We start from the raw sequence: 17166 nt of genomic DNA on the forward strand, positions 1-17166 counted from the left end.
CAGACACGAACTAAGATTAGTCCGTGGTGCAAACAGACAATCCGAATTTCTCCGTTATCACTGATAATTGACAACTTATCAGACGTTTGCAACGTTTTCTGCTATGGAATTTCATGGTTTCCTCCAAGTCTACAACCACGACAAACAGACAAAATAAATACTTTGTCAAGTTTATAATTGCAATTTAGTGTCTACAACTTACTGTCTACTAAATGTCTAAGTACTAGTAGCCCTACTTGCCACTTGGCTATTTGTGTGGTAATCTACCACTTTACTGGACTGGTGTGTCGGTAAGTGAACTTACAACTGTGAAGTGAAGTTCTCGGGATGTATGTTGGATATCATTGTGATTCAGACCATAATATGAACGAAATGTATTATTATATAACAAATATTTTCACATAACCTTTGGTTGTGATGTCATTAATTTAATTATTGTATTTTCGAGTTTGTTGAGTGTTTAAACTACCCTTCCTAGTCTCTTTAATATCTCATTTTTGACAGGTGACATTAGGAAATGTGTAGTTTTTAACCATTACTGTATTACCTGACAGATCTTATTCGTTAATTATTGTTCTGATTCAAAATATATATTAATAACTTTTGTACAATGGACCAAGAAAATCAGAATGTTATTTATATTGAAAACTGGAATGATCTTTGTCGATTGTGTCTCCGAAATGAACAAAAATTGCAAAATTTATTTTTTGAAGAAACCCTTTTAGAAAATGTTCAAGAAGTTACTAATCTTCATGTAAGTTAATATTGTAATTTACTCTAATGTTTTGTTTTAATTAAAAATATTTAATTTTTAATAGTTCAATGTCGAGGATTCTTTACCTAATTCTATATGCAAAATATGTATAGACCAAGTTAATTCATTTGTTGAATTTCGAGTACGATGTAAAGCTACAGACGAATGGTTACGAAATGAAGGTGCAATTTCGGATAATGATCATAAGGTATATATTTTATTTAGTTACCAAATAGTGTTTAGTTTTATGTCCATCAAAATATTGATAAATTAGAGTGATTAACTATAATGAAGAATTGCCTACCGTCGTTCCAGGTTCCAGAATAATTTTACTTAACTGTAATTATTATTTAATGATTATTGGTATGCGTGTATGTTCCAGGATAATATTGAAATTGTAGAAGTAGTGGACATCTGGAACGACGGTACTTCATTGGAAAAGAATGAAAGCATAATTTCCCAATTATGTATAGAAAATACTGATGATAAATTTTGTTTGTGTGAAGATTGTGGAGAATGCTTTGAAACAACTAAACAACTCTCATTACATACTAAAACACATTCTTCTGACCATATTAAATGCAACTTATGTAATGTAGTTATAGATAATTATAGTAAATTTGATGATTCATTATTAAAAGATGAAATCAACCTATGCAAAAAATGCAAAAATTTGAATAATATTGACAATTTAGAAGTGAAAAATTCTTACACAGAAATTGAAGGTGGTTTTTTATGTGAAAAATGTCAAAAAGTTTTCAAAACATTGGCTGGTATGTTATCACATTTAAGGAATTATGAAAAAAAATTAGAAATTGGTTCTTTGTCTTATCAGTGTCATTTTTGTGAGGAAGTATTTGCAACTATTCAGCAAGTTTGGATACATATGAAGACTCATGCACCTGGTGAGAAAATAAAATGTCGTCATTGTGAAAAATGTTTCAAATCATATCTGACACTTGTACGTCATGAAAACAAACATGAAGGTACCTTTAATTATGTTTGTTCATATTGTGGAAGAGCTTTTGTTACACCATATGGTCGAGATAGACATGAAATGACCCATAATGCGGCCAAAGACGTGCAATGTGAAAAATGCACAATGACATTTTATACCAGAGCTGAATATAACAGACATATGAGATATCATGATAATGTTAGAAATTTTTTGTGTTCGTTTTGTGGTAAACGATTTTTTGAAAGTGCCCATAAAACAATTCATGAACGTGCCCATACTGGAGAAAGACCATTTGCCTGTAATTTTTGTGGAAAGAAATTCATGTCTAAACAAAAAGCACGCCGACATCAAGCTATTCACTCAAAACATAATAATAAAAAATAAATATATTGAATACTTTATTTATAACTTTAATTCTTTATAACATAAACGTTCCTATAATATAATTTTTTATTTTACCAAGTATTACTTTTTATCTCTGTTTTGTATTATTTGTATTTGTATTATTATTCTGAATTTATATTCAGTTATAATCCTGGTTACATTTACTCAAGAGAATGCTACAATCCATGTGTGTTATTTTTGTCTTACAAATGTGCAACATAGCAAAACTGCTTAGCGAAGGACAACTATACTCTCTGTAATTATAGTATAATTAGTAACTACCAAAGTTACACAAATCGTAGGGAATAAGTTTGTCTGTGTCGTACCTTTTTTATTATTTGGATAACATAAATTCTTGTTTTTATTTTTTATTCTATATAAATACAATTAAAGTTATCAGATTGAGAACATTCAATTTTTTTTTCATTTCATTATTAAAAAGTTATTAAGTAATAATAAGTCAATCATAATTTTCTCTATGGTACTGACAAAGTTCTTCCCTATACATTTTGAAATTTTAGTAACTATTCCTTAAATACAGAGGAAGTGTATTGTACTGCGCAAAATAGCTTTTACTGTGTTGTTCATTTATAAGACAGAGAGAACACTTATGGGTGTAGTGTCCTCTTAATATTTAATAATGCTACTTTTCATATTCTTATCTATATTTTATTATGATTCTAAATATATATACTGTTAAAACTATAGTATATTGATAATGTTGTTTTAAACATTTTGTATGAATTAATTATTCTGTAATTTATCAATAAAATAAGATGTAAAGTTTATCTGTATAAGCTTCTTTAAGAAATATAATTTCAATGTTATCAAAATAATCTTTTTATTGCTTAAATATTAATTGATTAAAAAATATTTTTATTTACACTTTAGGATTCAATAATAATTGATTCGGAAGAAATAAATAATAAAGATTTATTATTAGTTGATCAAAATCAATATGAAGAGCAGTTAATAGATGATCCAGAACCTGTGAATGATAAGCAATTAGTTGAAAATGAAATTGAGTTATCACATTGTATCATTCAAACTGAAGAGGAAATGCAAATATCTTCTAAAGAAGAAACATTGGAAACTAATTCTAGTGAACATCAATGTGGAATTTGTGGTAAAGAATTGTTGTCTGCATATACACTTGCAAACCACATGCGTTCTCACACAGGAGAGCGTCCTTATGGATGCAGTGTATGTGAAAAATTCTTCAAGACTAAATCTAATTTGAATGAACACTACCGGTTAGTTGTACTATTATTTTATATTATTTACATACATAAACCTGCTCATGGGGTAATCAGGCTAGGCTGACTGACACAGGCTAGGTGGTTACATAATACATAATTAAAATACAGAATTTGTGTTGAACTTATTAACCATCACATAGTCAGACAATCCCAGTATCCTACAAGACGCAGCCATATTATATTCAAGAAGAGGTCTTGCTAAATAATAGTAGATAATTTTTAGTGGATCATAAAGTTTGAATTTGCTGTCAACTATTTAAATGTATTTGTATATGATATACAATTGTTTCAATCGATGATAGGAATCCCGTCTATTGAGTAAGTACGGAATGAATTGTATTTAATAGACCAGACAAGAAGAAATCCATGTGTGACACTTTATGACTCGCAGATATTCCCAATTTTTTTTAAATTTATAAACATGAACAATTTATTTATAATTAATTATCGTCTGATAAAAAGAGAAGAAACACAACCCTTAAATTAGATGTCCTTAGATTTTGGTGGACCAGGAATAGCATATAAATGTATATTATTTAGACAATATTGTCATCTAATAATATTGGTTAGTATAGCTATATATAATATATAGAAACATATCATTTGAATAATGCTTCACGGCTTCACATATTTCCTATATTTAGAGTTAGGTTGATCTATAAGTAATACATTTGATACCGATTACCAATGGCAAGGGGTCGTACCTAGAGGGAGTCAAGAGTTCAATCCTCCACCTCTGAAATTTTCTTTTAGAATTGGAATATTTATGAGGGGAGACAACAGAGGCATTTTTTTCTCCCCTCTAAGACATAAATTCATAATATACAATATTATACATACTAATAATAAGTTAAATTATCATATTTTAATATAATATATAATTTTTTTGTATAATATATTATATTGTTAAAATCTTCCATTTATAACCTTTTATTAATCCTTAAGTTCTTGACACTCTTTATAAAATATAGTTTTCGAATCGCTGTTTTTTTTTTTTTAAATCATAACGGATCCCAAGAGACAAGATTGAACTGGACGTCGTTCTCGTATGCGTCGGGTAGTCTCCATCTGACAAATGCATAACATAAAAAACCTTAATAGGACTCCACACCCTCATGTGTTGTCTCCGTTTTACAAGTGCTTAACATAGCAAATTGTATGCTTAACAGTTCACGTTTAAAATTTTGAGTGAATTGACCTCTTGTAAAAATTAAAGGTACATTATTATCTAGGTTATTACATGTTTTTTAAAATTATATTTCAACTTTAAAGCGAGTTATGAGTATTTTAAGATATACAAACAATTTGCTATTTCAAAAATACTCATTACTAACCTTAAAATTAAAATATAATAAAAAGCCCACGTGATAACCTAGATAATAATGTTATATTTAATTTTTATAAGAGATTAGGTCACTGTTTTTTTAACTAACGGAACTGAACGTGAACTGCTGACCATACTATCTCCCATGTTACGCACTCATAACTTGTAAGACGGAGACAAGTCATGCGGGTGTGACGTCTTTTAAAGTGTTTCTACGTCGATAATACTTCTTTTTACTCTTTGCTTTATTAATCTTAGACTTCTTAGAATAATAATTTGACTATTATTTAAGCTTTTTGGGATGTTTAAATTTTAAAACAAGTTTAATACCCTTAACTTGCAAATAATTTTTGCGTAATATATTATACCTAGTACCTATACTCACAATATTAAAAGTAACTACTATAGAGAAACTGAGTCATGCCTTTTCACCCCTCCCCCCCCCCATACAAATGGTTCTAGAGACGCCCCTATTGTTGATACCAGAGCGAACGCAGACTAATGTCTGTACCTATTTGTTATGCGACTATATACATTGTACACATAGATACCTATAATAGGTATGTATATATTACGCCTAAATAAAAAGAAAATATAAAATCCTTATTTTTCGCGTTTCAAATTTTATCATCATTTATTTCTCGTAGAGTTCACAATCCGGAACTGCGTTGGATGAAGACATCAAGCCGGGACATTCCATCTATAACCCGAGTGACGGTCACGTCCGAAGACATACTGACGTGTGGTCAATGTGCCAAGGTTTTCGTGTCGCTGGATGAGTTGTCCGCTCACGAACGCGTCCACGATGAGCAACAAGAACAGCGATCGCAGACGGTCGAAACGACGGCGTCTGCGATGACGTCGACGTTCACGTGTGAACAGTGCAACAAAATGTTTACGTCGAAATCGCAACTGTCCGCGCACATAGGTAACAACTGTTCCGACGGTGCGGACCGGCAGTGTCCATACTGCGGCAAGCAGTTCCGGTCGATGGCCACGCTTGAGAACCACAAGCGGGTTCACACCAGGGAAAAACCGTTTGCGTGCGATTTGTGCACCAAGACGTTCAGGACTAAGGGCAATCTGATTGAGCACAAACGCGTGCACAACAACAGTGTGTGGGTAATGAAGGGCAACGCGAAGATCACGACTGACGCCGGCGGGAGCGGCGGTGACCAGCGGTTCCAGTGCACGTACTGTACGAAACCGTTTCGGACGTACACTGCACTGTTGAACCACGAACGCGTGCACACCCGCGAAAAGCCGTTCGAGTGTTCCGTGTGCAGCAAATGTTTCCGCACCAAGTCCAACCTGACGGAGCACATGAAGGGCTGTCACGACATTGATTCGTCCGCCTGTGGCTCGGACGAAGTGCAAGTGTTCACGTTCAAGACCCATTCGATAGTGACCGCCGGCGCCGAGTTGGAGTCCGCATGACGACCGAAACTGGCTCTTCACGGTTGCGAAGAACCATTATTGTGACGATGATTTTATTTGTCATTCGTTCATATTATTTATTTATTATACTATGTACAATTACCATAGGACATCATTTCTACAAGCATTTATATACGTAACCATAATTGTGTTATCTCGGTATATATTTAATAATATAGTTACATGAAAAACAGTACAATATAATTTACATTTTATTCTTTTGAAAATACATATTTACAAGATATATTATATATGTATACAATAATATATATAATATTAATTCGACGTTTATTGTTTAATCAAATTTGCGGCGATTATAATAACTATATATATTAATATAATAATATAATGTATTTAAATTTTCGTTTAGCTATGATAGTGTTATAATAATAATGATAATAATAATGATATTACTAATATTATGTTAATAAGTGTTAATTATAATTACATATTATAAATATTTAAATATGTACCTCATCCTATTTGTCTAACATCGTTCGTGTTGGTAGGTACGTGGTACGTCTAATGTGTTATATAAATCATAATATTACTCAGTAATTATACCAAGTAATAATATATTACAATACGTAACTAATACGATAATTTTATCGGTTCGTCGAGAATTGCGTCCACAGCTTCCACATACACGCCCGAAACGTTGACATAATTATTGATATTAATCGTGTACGCGTGTCTGATAACCTAATTATTGTCGTTGTTGTTATATTTTGACAAGCTGATGTCACTGCAAGCGTGGCCAGTATTGCGATGACAGGTCGGCCGTGTGTCCAGGTACGGCGATAGGCACCGAAACTCCGGGCGATATGAGACCTGCAGAACAAAGAAAATAATAATTAATTATTTATATATTTATATATTTATTTATATTATTTGAAGTTAGACAGATCACGTGATATGAAACGATATTACAATACAGTTAGATAACTATATACGTATAGGTACTTAAAATAAAAAATATTTTATTCACAACATGATTGTGACTATAGCATTGACGTGATAGGACTGACGGTTATAATATTGTGAATTATTATTCGATAAAAATGTGTATACATTTTAATATTACATTAATCTAAGAAAACCAAGTCCATTTATTCGTTATAGTTTACATTGTCATTAAATATTTGTGCTGCACTCCTAAGAAAAACAAATATAATGTTATTACATAATATATTTAATGTGTATCGATTTCCAATATTATACGTGTTATGTGCATTACCTATAATACGAGTTAATTGTTTCAGTATGACTATACGAAATAGTGACAATACTCGATGCTCATATTGTGTGTGAATTTAAGGGAGCTGGAATAATGCATGGTACACAAATCAGTGGGGGCTTTGCCTCCCCCTAATTTTTAATTTTCATACAAATATAATAACTCAAAATTTTAATTAATTATACTTAAATACTTGAATAGACAAATTAATTCCTAACTAATGGCGATTCTCTTTATTGATATAAACTATTGATAAACTATACAGTACATAATATAATGTATTGTGTATTCAAAATATTTAAAAATAACTAGCTATTTTTATTTTATTTTAGAACCTTCAGCAATGATACTATTACAGTTCGACAATTAAAACAGAACGATAAATACAATTTGTGTGTACAGTTTAAAAGACAACATTGGTACAAATATAATGGTTATAGTGAATATAATCATAATAGTGAGAAATAAAGATAAAAACATAATGAGGTGTATATTGTTGACCTTGATGGAATTAATATTAAGCAACTTTTGTTAGAAGTGAATTGAGGACTGGATTGGAAATAAAGTTGGACAGAATGGTGGAGATGGATGGTGATGTACCCATATTGTTGGGATTTTTCGTTACTTCCGCGTAGTTTTTCCGTTTGATGGGAGGAGGTTCGATTGGAATGTTGGCCGCCGGGGGGAACGGTGGACTATTATTAACTGCCTTGTTGGTTATCGGTGCAGAACGACTCTTAAATAAAATAAGATTTTTCTTGTTCCTTGAGGGCTGGGCAGCCTCTATAGTTGGCGGTATGAGCGCCGGAACAAAGTATACGCATTTGGCAGGTGTGTCACGAGGTTTGGTGCAGTCACCAGTGAAGTGATTTTCACTGCATTTGACGCAACGAGTTTGATTATGGTACCAGTTACGGGTATGTCCGTATAATTGACAACTTTTGCATTGGGGTCATTGGGGAGATTGACGAGTTTTCCTAGGCTTTTCGATTTTAACTATGGAGTTCAATAACTGATACTTGGAATATTTTTAGGTTATGTTCTTATGGATCGAGGTTGACTAGAAAAAGTGGCAGTGGAACATTAGTTTTTTTATTCTGAATAATGCTTATATTTAGAACAGAGAGCCCCAAATCGGTAGGTAAGGAATAACTAGCTATATTATAATATGTTATCACCAATTAAATTTTCGGTGATACTCGTTTGCGCACAGTACACAATTTTTTACCTGTAAACTGAAAACTCGTTTGCGTACATCGAAAAACGTGAAAACCCGGTTAATACTAATTTTGCCCTGAAAAATGACTACTCGTTTGCGTACAGCTATTAAATTCGACTTATATTATTACGCGTGAGCAAATTTCGATAAGATACAGGTAATTGATTAACTAGTGCGCGGTTCTAAAGAAGCATTACATTAAAATTAATAAAATAGTAAATACAAACATAACATAGAAAAAGCATGACAAATTTATTTAAACTAAATTAACAAAAAAAAGACATTTTTAATCACTCCAGTTATAAACAAACAGTCCTAAGCCTGTAAAAGTGAGAAGGAAAATGTTTGAAAACAATCTTAAACATTATTTTTGTTAAGAGTTTTAGTAAACTTTTGCTATACTTTATGTACGCAAACGAGTCCTACGTTTTGGGTCATTTATCACAGGTATTAAAAATTCGTGTGCGCAATCGAGTTATACATTTGTACGCAAAGGAGTCGCAAAAGAAGATAAATGTACGCAAACGGGTATCGCCCTTAATTTTTACAAATAGGTAACCTAACCGGTGTTTCCGAATTGCGGACAAAAACCGTAAAAACATGTGAGTTGCAGACGAAATCTAAAAAGGTAACATACGAATTGCGGACACAAATATAAGATACTAATTGCGGACAAATTACCTATTATTATTTTTAAGTCACCCTAATATATATCAATTGATCGAGGCCCTAAATGAAGTACAGACTAGTAGCTTTACGAAAATGAATTGTTCTACAGTGCGAAATTGAAAACAAGCAAAAATAACTGTTGAAAAGGAGGCATTTATTAGCAATCAAATTTTGCAATATTCACCTGGTGAAATCAGTAGAATATCATATACACAGGCTGTTTCAAAAAAAATTTTACCATAAGATCTATAAATACTATGACGATAATCTATTAGTATATTTTATAAACTATTTTTGCTACAAAATTAAAACATTAAATAAGAATATAATATAAATTGCTCTTATACAAGACACAAATACTTTTAACCCCACCTACCAACATTTTGGTAGCTTGTCCTAAGTCCTGAAAAAGTGGTGAAGGGAAATATTTGTGTCCGTAACTCACCTGATTTGAGAAATGTGTTTGAGAAAAAAGCTCTGTACGCAACTATAGTACTACGATAACGAAACTCGTGTCCGCAATTGTTATGTTACAATATTGACCTGAATAATTTCGTCCGCAACTAGTATGTGTCCGTATACACATATCCCTTTCGTCTATAAAGAAAAAGGGGGCATACCCCATTGCGCAATGGCCCCGTTACGGCTGGCTTTGAGAATAGACCAGTGGCGCCGATGTGTCTATTAGACACTTGTTATTACGGCATCAGGAATATGATATATTGTGCATCATGTGAGTAGCTCTGGTAGGTGCGTGGATAATATGCAGGTAACGATTATCTTAACATATTATCTTGGCCAGTGATACCGAAGTGTTAAAAATATACCATGACATCTAACATAAAGGGGCCTCCACCATCCTCTCGTATTTTTTTAAATTTAACAATTATAGATGCAAATCTATAAGCACTAATCATATAATATAGATTGTTTAATAGTTTATTTTTACATTTTAGCTGAACAAATATTTACATAAATGATCTTAAACGGGTCTATATGAATATATTGATTTCAGATTTTACAATGATTGGGGATGCCATCCAAAAAACGTATCATGTACATATATTTATATTTTTCGCATACACACGTAGTTCGTATCCCGGTATCCGTTAAACCAGTGATGTATATTTTTGTGTAAAATTATAAAATGTAATAATAAATTTAATTAAAAGTTGGAAAGTGCAAAATATTCGAAAAGAGTCGTAGTAAAAAACAGAGTTGAGTTCGACAGTCCGTGAGAAAAAACGAATTTCGAATTCGTGAAAACTTTAGTTCGTTAATTAGTTATATAAAATTGTTAAGAAAACAATTATCATATTATAGGTAATGATGTATAACATTAAATGTGTACGTACCTGTGGAGTTTGAGCCGTTCATGTTGTATTGGTGGTGCGCGTGGTGGTGCGGATGGTGTCCGTTGATGGGCGGTGGATGGTGATGGTAAGCAGCGGCCGCGTGATGAGTCGGCGGACTACTGTTGTTGGACGTAGGTGACACGGGTGGCCTCAGGTAGCCGGGTGCGCCAATGGCCAGCGGTGGCGACGTGTCGTACGTCGGCCTCGACATGCAGCCGTACGCATCACGCTGGTCACCTCCGCCGCCGCCGGCCATGGCGTGGTGGCCGCCCATGATTGGCAGTGACAGACCGTTCTCGTTGTTGCCGCCGGGCATACCGAAATTCATCGTCATCGGACTATATATTGTAACATAGAACACGAGTGGGTCAAAATTAAGCAGAACACATAATAACATTAATAATATAAACACTACGATCTTATTATAATAACAACATGATTGGTTTAGACCAATGAGTTATAGGTACCTATTGCAATGCCGAAACATTCGGAAATATATATTATAGGGAGTGGTATTAGATTCTTTGGTGCATTTTTTATCGGGAATATATGTTGATTATTATTGTGTATAGGTAAGGGATTGACGTACCTATAACGTATCTAAAAATAAAAATAAAGGTACACTAATCCTATATATTATGTAAAACAGTACTTTTTTAAATAAATAATGAGTGTGTGATATATGCGAGAAAAAAATATTCGATAGAGCAAATATTATAGACTTATACCTATATATAGTCAACACAGAGATAGACATTTATTAAAAACCATTTGTTTTTTTATTCTATTTTTTGAGTAAGCAACGTTTTTCCAATCTATTCAATATTCATAATTATTCGGAAAAAAAATATTTAAATTAAAACTTGAAAGAAATTGTGATAAACATAGATTAATTTAATATCAAAAAAGATACTACGTAATATATATTATAGGGAATGACGACGATAATCATACATTTATACTCTTTACTCCAGCGATTCTCAACCTATTTTTTTATTTTTTTAGTTTATCAAAATTACGGTAATATAAGCATTTAAAGTACAAAAAGATAATTAAATTTGCACAAAATATGTAAAATTATATTTGACGTTAAATAAAGATCAATTTTATTTTATAAAGGGTGATGTTTTTAGTATGCCATGAGTTCTATGATTTTTACGCTACCACTGGTTAAGAAACGCCGATTAACGCGGTGCCAGCAAGTTTTAGACTGTCGTAAGTAAATATAGTAAGACAACACAAACATAATATTTAAACCTATGCATTTTTAACCATATCTTTTAATTCTCAATTTAATCTTTTAAATTTTTCATTAAAATGTATAAGGTTTCTTTAAAAAAAAAACAAAGATTATGTTCGTTATAGTATACTGTGAAAACAGTAATAAAAACAAATAATAATTGAAAAACTATAACGGCCAACCGGGTATTTTAAACCTAAAACAACGAGATATCTATTAAAAGCTATTTTTTCTAGATTACTTAAAGTTCGAGTTAAAACAACATAAAACATTTTAATTTTAAGTTATTCGTTGTAAGATGGCACACACCAGAAGATTTTAAGATTCAAAATTGTTAAAGTTAGTTTTAACTCGTATAATCAATTCCTATTTTTTTTTATACTCAATTTTATCTTTGAAAAATAAAATAAAAATATATACAGTATACACTAAGCGTAAGCCACTGGTAAATTCTAAAATTATGTACAGGTTTAAATCGGAACAAAAGCGACGTTAATATTATGATATTATTTGCAAAACAAAATTTTGAAAATGTATTAACAAACACAATTATTTAGGCACCTATGCTGCCAATATACATATAATATTTTTGTATGTACCTGAACGTGTCGTGGTTGCCGATAGTTGTGTACATATTTGGATTGGTATCTGGATTGTTTGCAAAACCATTCATCCTATTTGGAGATGTTTGTTGTTGTTGCTGCTGTTGCTGTTGCTGCTGCTGTTGTTGATTTTGCGGGTCCATCGATTGATTTTGATTAGAGTTTGGACGCCGTTGGGTGCGAAGTTTTTCTTCTCGTCGCCACTTAGCCCGGCGGTTCGAAAACCATACCTATTCAAATTATAAACCGATACAGCTATTAAATTAAACATGTAGTGACTGGCAAAATACGCGTGAGGGGAAATTTCCTCTCATCGTATTCCTTCATTTTCTTAATATTTAGACATCGTGTATCGGAATTAACTATACTCGTTTTAGTCGTTTGAAATTCAATTTTTATAAAATATAGAAATATTTAAAAAAATATTCTGCATGGAAGAATATAAAATTAAAAATTTATGGTGCCTGTTTATAGAAAAAGGTATATGAGTGTAAGAAAGAACACGAGGTTTTGTTCTGTTGAATGTCGAGTGTGGACTGTATATTTTTGTATGAAAAAAGTGAAACAGTATGACATCTAATCAAAAAAATGAGCGCGTACTAGCTACTATAAAATATAACCATAACCTTAAAATTATATAGTTAATAAAACTGATATAAAGTACATGATAAGATATGATAATAAGTAATAACAAAGTTTTATCAAACACCACCCACCTTGAGCAATAGTCTCAAAACAATAACATAATATGAAACATATAAATGAGCTTAAAAAAAAATTAACAAAACATAATACTTTATATAATACATGTTACATAATATTTAATAGAAATGTAGGAACTCAATGTTCAATAGGAAGTTTGACTAGTTTTGTAATAGGACGTATGAGTTCAGTTTTTGAGGTGCGTATGCGTACAACTCGTACATGATTGTCCGCAGGATCGGGAAACACTTCGACTACACGCGCCATGGGCCATTGAGTAGAAGGTGTTCCAGTGTCACGTAGTATGACTATATCGCCTACAGCCAAATCATCTTGAGGTTTGCGCCATTTGGATCGTTGTTGTAGATTATTCAGATAAGTATTTGACCACTGTTTCCAATAAGTCTGGGTGATTCTTTGTAAAATGTTCCAGCGCTTTCGATGGTTGACAATAGGCCCGATGTCGTCTTCAGGAACAGCTAACAGTGGACGTCCAATAATGAAGTGGCCGGGTGTCAATACAGTACCGTCAACAAGTGCACACAAAGGTCGACTATTCAATATAGCTTCTATTTGACAACATACTGTATTGAGTTCTTCAAAGGTAAATACAATGTTTCCCATGTTTTTATAGAGGATGACTTTAGTACTTTTTATATTAGCCTCCCATAAACCACCATGATGTGGGGATGCTGGTGGGTTGAAATGCCAATTTATGTTATTAGAAACACAATGTGTAGTTATTGATTTTTGAAATTCATTATTGGAAAGACAGTTATACAGAACCTTTAATTTATTATTTGCACCCACAAAGTTAGTACCGTTGTCAGAATAGATGTCAGATGGACACCCACGACGACTAACAAAGCGTTTGAGAGCGGCAATAAATCCCTCCGTAGTTAGGTCACTCACCACTTCCAGGTGTATTGATTTTGTTGTCATACACACAAATAGTGCGATGTATGACTTTGTAACTGTGCGTGTACGTACTCCAACAGGTTTGGTTGTTATTGGCCCAGCAAAGTCAACTCCAACTCGAGCGAAGACAGGAGCCATGGTAACACGAGCTGCCGGGAGATCAGCCATGATTTGTTGACACAGTTCCTTTTGAGAACGTACACATGGTATACAGTCATGTATGACTTTCTTGATGGTGCTGCGACAGTGAATCAACCAATATTTTTGTCGAATCACTGACATAGTTACTTCGAGACTAGAATGTAAGTAATATAAGTGAACATGTTTTATAATTAAATATACATATGGATGATTTTTAGGTAACAAAATCGGATACTTCTGACCATAAGATATGTTAGCATGCCGAAGTCTTCCACCAACGCGCAGCAAACCTTCATTATCAATGAAAGGATCAAGACTAGCTAACACACTATTTGTCGCAACTGGTTTGGATGACTTGATTCGTTTCATTTCATCGCTAAATGCATAGTGTTGTGCAATACGGATCCAGAAAAGTACTCCTTGTTTATATTCTGGCACAGTAATATGTCCTGACAGCCGCTTTGGTGTTTTGCAATTGTAACAAAACCGATAGATGTAAGCAGCTATGCGGTTGAGGCGTTCATAATTTGAGCATTTCATCAATAGGTCTTGCCCTATTGGATCAATATTGCCCAACAGTGATACAGTGATAGTAGGTAAATGTTTTAACTCTTCAGTTGCATCTGAAACCGTTTTAGTTTTTGAATTGACATTTGGCCACTTATCCTTTTCAGACAGCCAGCTGGGTCCATGCCACCACAAATGGTCATTTACGAGTTGATCACCAGAAGCTCCTCTGGATGCCAGGTCAGCAGGGTTGTCTGCAGAACGTACATGTCGCCATTCAGCTCTCGGAACTAATGACTGTATTTGACTCACTCGGTTGGATACAAAAGTGGTCCATTTGTTGGCGTCACTTTGTATCCACTGTAATGTGACTGTGGAGTCTGTCCACATTGTTATTGTATCAATTTTTAATTGGAATGATTCCATCAATGAGTGCATCAGTTGTGCTAATAATGTAGCACCACATAATTCCAGTCTAGGTATGGTAATCCTTTTTAATGGTGCAACCCTTGTTTTTGACACCAGTAAATGTCCAGTGTTATTTGAAACGATATAGATAGCAGCTGCATATGCACGTTCAGAGCTGTCGGAGAATCCATGTAAGAAGCAACCTTGTTGGCAATCTAAGATGTTACCAACATGGCGTGGGATTTCAAAATGTTGTAAATGGTTATATGATGTCCGATGAGCGATCCAATGTTCAAGTAGTTGGTTAGGCACAGGATCATCCCACTCGGTACCAGTCTGCCACAATTGTTGCATGAGTATCTTGGCGACGATTATAAGTGGCGCAAGCCATCCACATGGGTCATAAGTGCGTGCAATTTCACTTAATAATTCGCGTTTAGTGATGCGTTCCAAACATGGTAGAGGTTCTACTTTAAATGAAAAGGTATCTCTTATAGTGTTCCATGAAACTCCCAACACAGACACACTGTTTTGCTCGGGCATTGAGATCTGCAACGATTGGTGTTCAGCTGGAATATTTTCTAAAAGGGTTGGTGTATTGCTGGCCCACTTTCTCAAATCAAACCCACCTTGATGAAGAAGGTCAATCAACTGCTGTATTTGGGCTTTAGCATCATTGATGTCGTTACATCCTGACATGACTTCATCAACGTAGAAGTCATTCTTAAGTATTGTGGATCCTTCTGGATAATTCACTTGTTCATCAACAGCTAGTTGAGCTAGTGTACGGAGAGCATGATACGGAGAAGTTATTAAACCATAATAGGTGACAGTTTTCAATTTGAACTGTTCTATTGGTTCTGATGGGTGATTTCGCCACACAATGCCTTGATAACACTGATCATTGGAGTGTATATTTATTTGTCGAAACATCTGACGTATGTCAGCAGTGTAAACATATCTGTGCATTCGAAATCTAGTGATAATTCTTACAATGTCTCTTTGTAGCTTAGGACCTCGATGTAACATGTCGTTTAATGATTTTCCATTACAGATGAGAGCAGATCCATCGAATACAACTCTCAATTTGGTAGTAACGCTTGAGGGACGTGAAACATGATGATGAGGTAGAAAGATGACCGGACTGTCTTCAGTGGGTTGCACAGGTTCCATGTGATTTTGTCGAAGATAGTCAATCATGAACTCACGATACTGGTTGTACACCGACGGATTTCGAATAAGAGACCTCTCCACCTGAGCTAATCTTCGTACAGCAATGTCATATGAACTGTTCATAGAATGTGGAGTCTCCTTAAACGGCAATCGAACAACATAACGTCCATTTTCGTTGCGTTTAAATGTTTTAAGAAAGTGCTCTTCACAGAGTTGATCTTCCTTTGACATAATTGTCACTCTAGGCACTTCTTCTATATTCCAGAAATTTTCAATTTGTTTCTCAAGTTGCTGATACGTGGTACAACATGTAATAACATTTGTAGTAATATTTGCGAGATCATCTTTTATTATTTTGTTACTGCAACCCGCCACGATCCAACCAAACCTTGAATTCTGTAATATAGGAGTACCCTTTGGTCCAACATGTTTGCCATCTTGAAGAATATCATAAAAGAATTCAGCTCCTATGAGCATGTCAATTTTTCCTGGTAAATGGAATGTAGGGTCGGCCAATTGTATGCCTTGTAAATGATGCCAGTTTGATGTGTCCAGTTTGTCGACAGGTAAGTTAACAGTAATACGTGGTGTTACCAAGCCAGTGATTTGATACTGCTTGTGGTTTAAGCGGGACGTCACTGTGCACTCGGCCATCTCGGTAACAGTCGTCTCTGCTGAAGAGATACCGTTGACAATCACACGTGTTTTTGTTCTGTTAATACCTAGGTCTGTTATCAAAGACGATGTGACAAAATGTGATTGTGATCCAGAATCTAGTAGTGCTCGGCATAACACTGTTCGACCATTCTTGCCACTCACATGTACTAATACTGTTGATAATATGACATTCTGAGACGTGGTAGGGTGTGCCGCTCCTAG

At 33.8% G+C, this 17166-nt stretch overlaps 2 protein-coding genes across 5 annotated transcripts in view; one reads left to right on the forward strand and one right to left on the reverse strand.

Annotated features, from left to right (window-relative positions):
- Window positions 1-100: 100 nt before the first annotated feature.
- On the forward strand, window positions 101-6711 carry LOC107161935 (uncharacterized). 3 transcript variants are annotated; one of them, XM_015508573.2, is made up of 5 exons: window positions 120-290; window positions 505-754; window positions 819-962; window positions 2988-3349; window positions 5327-6711. In XM_015508573.2, the coding sequence occupies exons 2-5, from the start codon at window positions 611-613 to the stop codon at window positions 6114-6116; spliced, it is 1440 nt and encodes a 479-aa protein (XP_015364059.1). In that variant the 5' UTR covers window positions 120-290; window positions 505-610; the 3' UTR covers window positions 6117-6711. The 3 variants fall into 3 exon arrangements, with proteins under 3 accessions (XP_015364067.1, XP_015364059.1, XP_015364050.1); XM_015508564.2 differs by having other exon boundaries at window positions 120-754; XM_015508581.2 differs by lacking the exons at window positions 2988-3349; window positions 5327-6711 and adding an exon at window positions 1137-2932 and having other exon boundaries at window positions 101-754.
- LOC107162084 (paired box protein Pax-6-like) overlaps window positions 6263-17166 on the reverse strand; it is a 59424-nt gene continuing 48520 nt past the window's right edge. For both annotated transcript variants that reach the window (XM_015508800.2, XM_015508807.2), the window contains 3 exons: window positions 12436-12668; window positions 10597-10934; window positions 6263-6947 (listed from right to left, as the gene is read on the reverse strand). In XM_015508800.2, the coding sequence (XP_015364286.1) occupies window positions 6859-6947; window positions 10597-10934; window positions 12436-12668 (660 nt within the window). In that variant the 3' untranslated portion in view covers window positions 6263-6858. The remainder of the gene's footprint in view (window positions 6948-10596; window positions 10935-12435; window positions 12669-17166) is intronic.

Source organism: Diuraphis noxia, unplaced genomic scaffold (assembly GCF_037042655.1).
Source record: "Diuraphis noxia isolate RWA-SAM2 unplaced genomic scaffold, SU_Dnox_SAM2 contig0004, whole genome shotgun sequence".
Lineage (NCBI taxonomy): Eukaryota > Metazoa > Arthropoda > Insecta > Hemiptera > Aphididae > Diuraphis > Diuraphis noxia.